At 43.7% G+C, this 10,732-nt stretch overlaps 1 protein-coding gene across 1 annotated transcript in view; it reads left to right on the top strand.

Annotated features, from left to right (window-relative positions):
* Nucleotides 1-10,732, top strand: part of LOC105292889 (quinone oxidoreductase-like protein 2) — a 38,351-nt gene that overhangs the window by 6,681 nt on the left and 20,938 nt on the right. The window contains exon 3 of the mRNA XM_023531227.1: nt 1,392-2,056. Within this exon, the coding sequence (XP_023386995.1) occupies nt 1,392-2,056 (665 nt within the window). The remainder of the gene's footprint in view (nt 1-1,391; nt 2,057-10,732) is intronic.

Genomic DNA, 10,732 nt, shown 5'->3' on the forward strand with positions numbered 1-10,732 from the left:
AGGGCAATCCAGCTTATGACAGTCGCAGCTTTTAGGCTATTCCTGCCTCCTCTGTATCTGGCATTAGAAGCAGACCTTAAAAAGAGACCTCCGTTTTTAAAGGGTTTCCTGGGAAGCTGGGGATTGGGGATGGAGGAAGGAAACTAGAGAGATCTGATGACAGGGAAAGGCTGATTTCCTTTGGCTTTGCTGGTTTGTTAACACACCAAGATAGCACTGACCCTGGCAGAGGCAGACCCTCCTAAAATGCAGATGCGATCATGGTACCGCCCCTGCTCAGATCCCCTCAGAGGCTCCCCAGAGCCCTGGGGATGATGTCCAGATGCCCCCACTAGGATTTACGAGGCTTCTCCTGAGCTGGCCGCTGCTGGCACTGCACCCCCAGCTCCGCCGCCCCCCCCACCCCGCTTCCCGCCCTTTCCCCAGCCCCCACCACCACTCCACCAGCTCTACGGAATTCCTTTCAGTTCCTGGTGTATCTGCTTCCCCTCTTCCCCACTTTCAAATACTTCTTTCCTTGCTGCTCCTAACTCATCCTTTAACTTCTTCCATTGAACGTGTCCACCCCAGGGAAGGCTGCCATCACCCCCTGGCTCTGGGTTAGTTTTCTCTCTTACGAGCTCCCACAAACCTCCTACTTAACCTATCACTTACATACTACTTTGTAGTTCTCTGTTTGCTGGTCTGTTCCTCCTGCTGGATTGTAAACACCCTGGGGGAGCACTAAGGCGTCTGTCTTCCCAGGGCCTGGCCAGCACCTGGCACAGGGTAGCGCCCCACGAGTATTTGTTGAATAAATAGGCGCTGGCCCAATAGGACGATAAATCCACTGGTTCTTCCCGGATTTGCATCTGACACATTCATTTTCATGAAGTGCCTGCTGAGACACGAGGAGGACCCCTGAGTTAGGACGAGCTGCGGTTGGGCTGCCCCCCCCACTTCCCTTCTCCCACCCCACCTCGTCCACCGGGCCTTTTCGGGGGTCACAGTGAGCAGTTGCCCTGGTCAGCTCAGGGTCGCTGGTGGAGCTCCTTGTCCGTGCATATACTGGCATCTGTCCATGTCAGCTTTACTAATTTATTTATTTTTATTGATTTGAAAGTAGATCTACTATTAATTATAATGATTTTCAAGTGATGTCATATGTATGCCTTATCTTTCCCATGTTTTTCCAGAAATAAGAAGAACGTCCTCTTTAATCAGTCCTTTTAACACCTACTGTTGTTGCGTGTCCAATGTGTGTTTCATGAATAATTGCAGGATGACTTAAAGTCTACTTTGTCTTTAGAAATTGAGTTTATTGCTGCGTCTTTGTGGACACGCATGCTAGATTCAGTTGCTTGGTGATGTGGCAATTGGACTAAGTTTCTTAAAGGAAACTGTGGTTCCAGGATGGGCTTGGACACTGTAGCCAGAACTATGTGGGCGCCGCAGCCCCGGTCGGTTGGCAGGAGCAGGAAGCCAGCAGCCTGCGAAAAAATGTTGTTCCAGGCTGCCCTCTAGTGCTCCGAGGCACCACTAGGTCAGAAGCCAGGGCCACAGAGGTTCTAGAACTTTTCAGCCGGGAAGCAGGATCACCGGGGGAGCCTGATGAAACTCAAGATGCCAACATGCCAAGCCAGCTAGGAGACCAGTCTTTTATTGGCATCCCCGGGGATCTGATGCATGGGCCTCAGACAGCACTTTGTGAAATAGTGATGTTCATCAAACAAACAAACAAACAAACAAACAAACTAACATTCTTGATACGTAGTTTGAGAAAACCCATTCTCATTCTCGTGCTAGTAGGAAGGGACCATGGACTCCTTGGTGACCGCTCAAGTGCGAGTGAGAGAGAGATGCAGATGGCTCAGCCCTCTGTTGTGAAGTACAGTGGAAGCATAAGAAGGCTGGACCACTGGATGCGTGTTTTAGGGAGAACTGTGTCACCTTCTTTTGATGGCCATTTTCCAGTGGGGGGGCAGCCCTACTCCTCTTTTTGTGCCCCCATTGACAATAGGTACCTGGTTGCTATTGAGCACCTACTCCAGGGCCAACGGCGTGTCAGATTGTTTACGTATGTCACCTCTGGAAGTCACTGGAACCATTGGAAGTGAGGCGTTCCTGAGGCCACGCATGCAGAGGCAAGGATTGCCGGACAACTGGTGCGAGCATAGGCAATAGCTGGAATCTGCTTTCATACTTTCTGTACTTATGTTCTCTTGAGCAGGCTCCCTGGAAGGATAAATGCACCCCCTTTTCTCTATTGCAAGAAGAGCTAATTCCTGTTCAGAAATCCAAGACAATGTCCATCAATGATAAAAAAAAAAAAAAAAAATGCGTCTCCGAATCCTCACTGTACTTTTCTTCTTTGCTCTTGATCATTTCAGCGGAAGGCTGCTGCTTTAATTAGGGGCTCTTAAAGGTTTGTTGAACCAGGTTTTACAAGGTGATAAATTACTCTGATTCGCGGTCTAGTACTCAGGTTTAATTATTTTCTTTTTCTTTTTCATGTACTCATAGCACCTAATGAATTCAGTTAAACGGTGAAATTACATTGATTGTCTACTGTGTGTCTGGACGGTGCATTGGGCTGTGGAAATATAAAAGAGGCTAGGTCAGGCCGAGTGCCTCCCACATCGAGGTCAGAGTCCAAAGGGGGCATCATGAACCTCTACCACATATATGAACCCAGGGCTAGGATAGCACAGGATAATTACTTCTCTCCATGGGAACTGGTGAATAGGAAAATGCCATCCCAGATACACTCTAATAGTCTAACAATTGATGAACATTAGTATTTTCATAGGGATTGGGTAAAACCACATCATTCATTTTCATATTATCCTAGACAAGAGTTATCAAACCTCTCTTCTCACATATAACAATGTTTTCTTCCATACCTCCCCTCTCCCCATTACTATGTCTTTAAAACAAAACATGAGGTGTTGACCTGATGCCATTTGATTTCAGTCCTGCTCATTTGCTGTCCAGAAAACTTTAAGCAAAGGCTCACAGAGCCTTTAATGAGAAAGCTTGTTAAAATGCTGTCTGAAACGGGGAAACAAATTACATACATGTACAACGCAGCCCACTTTTCTCCTCTTCATTTCCTTCTCCCCAGCCCAGGCTGCAGCATTACAAATGACAAGGCGAAGTGAGTCATCAGGTCGAAAAAAGTCACTGCTGAACGGGTCTGTCTTTACCTTGTCGCTTTGATGGGCATTTATCTTGCTTCACTGCAGCACTAAAATGTTGCCCAAACAGCGGGAGGGCCCTGTGCATATAATGATGGCCTTGGTAAAGCCTTTGATTGTGTGTATTTGGGTGGAACTTGAGCTTGTAATTGGTGAAAGCACACATTGTCTGATTTCAGAGCCTCTCCCTAGAAAGCTTGTTTATTCCTAGGGAACAGGGGAATTTTCTTTCCTTCCAGGTGTATCTGCGGCCACTTTAGGAGTTTCCTCAGGAGTATTACTTTGAGATGGTAGTGATCATATTCCAGGCTGGCCTTGCTACAAAGTGTCTCAGCTCACTCTTTACCCTCTCAAGTGAGGAATTTCATGAGCGAGGATAGGCTTCCTGCCTCGTGGCTTAAAAGGAAGTGATGGTGGAGATTGTCCACCGGGAGGAAGAGATGGGAGGTGTTTTGACTTTTTGTTTCCCCTTCCTTCTCTTATCCCAGAGTTTGCAAAAGGAAGGCTACAAATACCAAACAATCCAGGGCAATACTTGTAGGGAAAAGAAAATCCTTCCCACCCCCTTAGTCCCTGACTTCTGTAATTCGTTAGGGTTGAGACACTTACAGTTAAAAACTTGCAACATCACTTTTCCGTGCTGAGGTAGAGATACTACATCCTGTAAAGTTGAACGACTTGGGGTCAAGCCCTGCCTTTATAATTTGCTAGCTGTTTGACTCTTGAGAATTTGCAAAACACCTCTAAATCTCAGTGACTATCATGAGCCAGACCTTGCCAGGCACCGAGAATGAAGAAACAGAGAGGTCGCTGGCTTCACCCTGAAGTTTTTCATAATCTCCTGGGGAGACAGAAGCACACACAGTCACAACATAATGTGATATGTGCTTTACTAAAGCCACAGGAGAGTTAGCTGCCAGGGAGGGAAAAGTGGGTATTGTGTATGTTCTGGGAGTGGGGACAAGGGTGAGAAGATCGGAGGTGGCGAGACAGTGGTTGGGAAGGGCCTCGCAAGTCAGACGCTCGAGCAGGAATTTGAAGAAGAAAAGAGTTCACTTGGAAAGTGAGAAAGTAAGGTGATAGAGCCGGCAACAAAAATTCTTAAACAGAATATTAGGAAGTAGAGACTTTGAACCATTTGCAAAACAGGGAGACACAGCCTCCGATGGAAACTGAAAGTACATTCCATCAAGACAAAGAGGAGGCTGTCTTTACAGAGAGTTTTCTCCCAGGTTCCCAACTGGCCCAATTTTATGCAAATGAGGTTTCCAAATTCACACAGTTCTGATTGGTCTGAATCATGCAGTTCTGATTGGTTGGTATCGTGTGTTCTGAATTGGTCATAATAGAGCAGTTCTGATTGGTCGATATGGATGCAAATGATGATATAGTTGTGCAGGTCTCAGTCCATTTTGACAAAAGACAAACCCAGGGCTTCCCTGCAGTGGTCGACTCAGACCCATATAAACAAGCAGAGCACAGTGCGGGAAGCCAAGAGTTAGGTCTGAGGTTCTTCCCAGTATACAGAGTACATGAAAAGCGCCTGTCAGCAAATTACTCTAATTATAAACGTTGGACCTTAGTTGACCATGGGGCGTTCATCTCAGCAGATAAATTCCTTCTCAGGGTTCACATCAAATGAATCTTTCTTCTCCGGGTTCACAGAACCCTGGTTGACAACATCAAAGGGGTTTCAGAGGATAAAGAATCTTTGGACAAGACTGAGAAGGAGTGAGCTGGAAAGTAGGAGAATCAGCAGAGGATGACTTCAAATGCTAGAGAGGCCAACAATGATGGGGACTGACAAGCATCCCCTGGACTGGGCATATGGGAGATCAGTGGTGACTTTAGCAAGAGCAATTTCAGTGGCATTTAGGGGAAAGTCAGTGTGGAGCGTGAATAGAGAAGGAAAGAAGGGAGCTCATGAGCATATTCTTAACATTTGGCAGACTTGGCTGTGGGGAGATGATACGGTGTTGGCTAGAGAGAGATGAAGAACTGAAGGAAGATTTTTGTTGTTTTGTTTTTTATTAAAAGTTGGGCATAGTTTTATACCACAAGGAAGGAGGCAGTGGAGAGGGAGGAGTTAATTTAAAGGAGATGGGATTAAATGGGGTTAAGTCCTACCTGGTAGAGTCCTTCAGAGGATTAAATGAGAGCTCTTAGGCAAACTCTTTTTATAAAGAGATATACACATGAGAATATGATTATCCTGGTATTGAAATAAAACCTGCATGCATCTTAGGCATTTGAGCTCACTTATCACTTGGCTGCTGAGATAGGCAAATCTCCTTCTCCACAGCTTTTTTGTGTATGCTGCTTTCCTATTTCCTCTTGCCATCACTTTAGACTTAGAGCCCAAGAATGAATTGAGCCCTCTTTGACATTTCTTCCTGCCAAACAACACAACTAACCAGTTCCCCTGGATCACAACAGGAAGCTGGGGGTTGATTAGCAAAAAGTGATTAAGGGTGGGGACAAGCACCTCCTCCTTGTTAGGAGGAGGGACTCACATCCAGACCTCTTGGAACCTTGCTGTCAGTTTATTAGTTTTTCATCAGATAAGCCTGGAGTCGCAAGGGCTGAGGTAGACTGTTCTCTCACAGATACCAGAGAACCCTTTTCTATCTCAATTCATGAACTGCACGTCCCACCAGGACAGAGATTTTCGTCTGTATTGTTCGCTGCTGTATCCCCAGTGACTCAGAACAGTGTTCAGCACATGAATGGCATCTAATAAATATGTGCGAAGTCACCCATTCATTCATCCTTCCATTGACTCAATCAGAATGAATATGTACTATAGGCCAACCACTAAGCTCATCCTAGAAAAACAGAGGTAGATAATACTTGTTATCACTTTAAAAACGTGTATTCTGTGCTAGGCACTTTACATACCTTGGTTCGTGTAATCACAATCGTTTTACAAATGAGAAACTGAGGCTCAGGTAGAATTCACTTGGTTGAGGATCTAGGTCTGCAAAGTGGTGAAGCTGGAATTTCTCACTGCCTGATTCCAAAACTTATGTTCTTTCTACATCACCAGCTGCTTCTCCAGCCTCGTCCCTCACCACTCTCCAGCTCAAACCATAACTTCAGTTTTAACTGACCATTTATAATCCCTTGAACATGCCAAGTTCTCTTTCATGCACTCCTTTTGCCTGGGACACACTTAGCTGTGTGGATTAGCTCTCTGGCTAATTCTTCCTCTTCCTCCCTCTAAGGGGCTTTCTTGAAATGATGTTCTTCAAATGGAGTAGGTTGACCTTCTCTGTGCCCTCACAGCCCCCTCTGCAGCCCTCTGCCACAGGACATATCGCAGACATTTTAGATGCCTGTTTATGTGCACGCTCTCCACTAGATGGTGAGAGCTTCGAGGGCAGGGACTGTCTTCATAAGAGCCTTTTATTGAGTGCTGCCAGGTACTCATTGACCTCGTTTAATTCTCACAGCCACCACCTAAGGCAGGCATTATGATGCTTGTTTTACAGATGAAAAAATGGAAGTTCGGAGAGGTTAAACAACTTTCCCAAGGTCGCAATGAGTTAAGTGATTAAACCAGGAATTGAACATAGGAACATCTGATTCCAAGGCCCAGTTCTTTTCACTGCACTGTTATCATCAGAACATCCACAATGCTCACAGCTTAGCTGCTAGGATAGATAAACTGATAAATGCCACCAAACGGTGAGATTGGCGTGCTAACTGCGGGCTTACACAAAGTTCTTTGAGGGGACATGTGGAAGGGAAGAATTTGTTCTTTCTGGGAGAGATGGGGTTGGAAAGGCTTCATAAAGTTACCAGAATGCTTGGGACCTTGTAAACTGGTTCCATAATGATGGTTTAAGGTAGAAAAAGATCCTTGTGTCAAATACTGATGGCTAGTTTTGGGGACCACAGCAGCCATTGCTGAGGTCACCACAGTTTCCAAATTGGCCCATGTGGGTGCCAGGAATTTAGCTCAAATGCTTTGCTTGTACCTGCTTAAGTCATGACTAGTAACCAGGCAACCCAGTCAGCCGCTATGTCATTAAAATCATGTGTGTGTGCACGCACGCACATGTGCGTGTGTCTGTGTGTGTAAACTACTTTACATAATCACGGTTTTGATCTTACACACTATACTTTCAATTTTAACGAAATCAGTACAGTTTCAAGCTCCCAGCTACATGGAATAGAATAGTAACTCCTAATGTGTTACCTTCTCTTCCTGCATTTGTCCCTTAACTTCTGGGGTCCCCAGAGGCCGCTTTCTCTATATTCTCTCCTTCAGGGAATTTACTTATTTTCTAGGCTTGAACTACTGTAAAATTTCTATAAAATTAATCTTAAACCCACAAGCGAAACATAGCTTTGAAATGCAAGGTACAATACCTTCTTTGTCTGTTCTGGAGGGGGGCGTCTGTGAGGCAGGCATAGTGGGCGGTGGATTCTGTTGGGACTCTGGCATCAGGCAATGAGGAAACTTCTGAACTGCTCCATATCCTGGCTGCATGGCCTTGGGCACATTGTTTAACCTCCTTCAGCCTACATTCGTGATCTGTAAAAGAGTGAAAGTAACAGTATTCTTAATAATAGGACTATTGTGAAGACTAACGAAATAATGCAAAAGCACTTGGTGACTGGTTTGGTGTAAGTTACCAGTAAGTGCTAGTTGTAATGATAATTACTATTACTCTCATCTTTGGCAGGATGAAGCAATTTGGGTGACAGTGATTTGAAAATGTGAAATATTGTTATTATTATGCATACTGTTGAGTAAAATCCAAAGAGCTTGGTAGAAAGAGAAGCGAATAAGAAATCAGGCAAGTCAGATTTTAACCTTCAGTGTGACCTTGAGCCAAGCTCTCTCAGAGCCCTCACTTTCTCGCTTGTAAATGAAGCAATTTGATTAGCTTATCTTGAAGCTCCAGCCTGGCTCTGAAATTCTGTGATTTCCTGAATGTTGGAGCAAATAAGTTCCGCAGCAAATCTTACATGGTTCTTAGAATAGAGTAGAAGGTCAATATCTACTACATATATCAATGGTTAAAGTTAACCCCAATTGCAACAATCAGAAAGAGCAATCTGGGAGAATTCACTGAAAAAGCAAACTACTCCTACGCACCTCAGGATTCTTGGAAGATGCTATATTGGCAGAAGATAATAACATATTTATGATGGCAATATAGTAGTTCCCCAACCCTGCTCCTCCCTACCCTCCGCTTACATGTGGTTTCGCTTTCCGTGGTTTTCATTACCTGTGGTCAACTGCAGTTCGAAAATATTAAATGAAGAATTCTGGAAATACACAATTCCCAAGCTTTAAACTGTGCACCTTTCTGAGTAGCAGGATGAAATCTCGTGTTGTCTTGCTCCATCCCGCCCTGATGTGAGTCATCCTGTTACCCAGCGTAACCACGCTGCAGATGCTTCCCGCCCTGTTAATCACGTAGTAGTCTCAGTGATCAGATCCACTGTGTGGTATTGAGTTACCTTTATTTTACTTCATGATGTCCCCAAAACACAAGAGTAGTGATGCTGGCTATTCAGATAACCCAAAGAGAAACTGTAGAGTGCTTCCTTAAGTAAAAAGGTATGTATGTACGGGAAAAAACATGGCAAGTGTAGGGTTCACTATTACCTGTGGCTCTGGGCATCCACTGGGAGTCTTAGACTGTATTCCCCGCCAATAAAAAGGGGTTATTGTACTAAACTAGTCAGAAAAAAAGATCAGATTAAAAAAACACGTCTTGACGAGGATGTGGAGAAAAGGGAACGCTCATACATTATTGGTGGGATTGCAAATTGGTACAGCCGCTATGGAAAACAGTATGGAGGTTTCTCAAAAAATTAAGCATGCATATGCCTTTTCACCCAGCAATTGCACTTCTGGGTATTTAGCCAAAGAAAACCAAAACAATAATTCGTAAAGATCTATGCACCCCAATATTCACGGCAGCAGTTTACAATAGCCGAGATAGGGAAGCAACCTAAATGCCCATCTACAGACTATTGGATAAAGAAATTATGGTTCATATATACAGTGGAATATTACTCAGCCATTAAAAAAAATGAAATCCTACTATTTGCAATGACATGGATGGACCTAAAGGTTCTTATGCTGAGTGAAACAAGTCGGACAGAGAAAGATAAATACCATATGGATTCACTTATATGCGGAATCTAAGGAACAAAAAACCAACTAATCAAAAACAGACTCACGAATATAGTGGACAATTTGGTAACAGACAGAGGGGAGGGAGTTTGGAGGGCTAAGAGGATAGGGTGAAGGGTTAAACAAGTACAAATTAGTAGTTGATAGTTGGTCACGGGGATGGGGAGCACAGCATAGGGAATGCAGTTGGCATTAATATGTTGGCTAGGTGGAGGGTCAGGGGAGGGAGGGAGCAATTGGGGGGATCATTTTATGAAATATATAGATGTCTAACCAATGTGCTGTAACTTGAAACTAATTAAAATAAGTTAATTAATTAAAAAAAAAAAGATCAGATTAAGCTGTATGCTTAGTCAGAGTAATGGGTGCAAGACCCCTTAAATATTTTCGGATGTGGCTTTGGATAGTAATGTGCTGGTAGCTCTCCCACATAGCTTGTGGAACTCCTGGCTTCCTACCTCCCCAACATACTGAGTACCTGCTATGTGCTAGATGTAGTGATAAACTCCGGGCCATTGAGACTCAGTCGATTCTCAAATAGCTGACAAACTATTGGATAAAGCATTTTGACTGTGGAGATACTTTTACATTTCCTACATAGTCCTATATGGTGCTTATATTGTTTATATATTGTTTGTCTATTACTCTGTGAAAACATAGCTGTTTGTGTATTTAGCTCTGGCTTGCTTCTCCACCCTCAGCCCTCCAGCAGCTTCTTGATGTTAAATATTATCTCTTCCTGTGAGACGTACCAGAAGGAAGAGTCATCTGTTACTCTTTTACTCTCTAATGAGCCCTCAAACTGTTTTTGCAGGGCAGTAATTGATTCTTCCTCTTTCTTCCCAGAGGATTGAGCAATTCAGATTTAGGGGCTTGGTCTTATTCTTCCCCAGCACTCACATTGTATTCCTCCTGTTCGCTTATCCACCTTATCCCCCAATCAAATGAAATAACCGGAAATGATAATAAAAATTGGACAGTATAGTGTGGTGGCAGCAGTTTGAGGCAGAGGCTGAATATTTCTTTTGCTACTATAGCAACCACTGCTAACTGCCTTGTCACTTACCTTCGAAGCTCTTTGGAAATGTGCAAGTTATTTTACATATAAGTGCTTAAAATCACCTCAATTACCTAAGATACTTTCATCTCCCTCCAAGATTCTTCTTAAAGTGACTTTTACTATCTTCTTCAGATATTGTTATAAATGTAGAATACAGTATTAATAGATTTGATAAACGTACTGATTCTCATATTCCCTGAGAATGACAAGGATATTATGAAAACCACAATAGGAAAAAATTCCCTAGAAATACTTAATCAAAAATAAAAGACTTGATGCTTAAAGAGCCTTCCAATTGTCTAGAAAAATGATACTAGCTAATGGAGGGCTCATTCAACA

This window comes from Pteropus vampyrus, unplaced genomic scaffold, assembly GCF_000151845.1.
Source record: "Pteropus vampyrus isolate Shadow unplaced genomic scaffold, Pvam_2.0 Scaffold65, whole genome shotgun sequence".
NCBI lineage: Eukaryota > Metazoa > Chordata > Mammalia > Chiroptera > Pteropodidae > Pteropus > Pteropus vampyrus.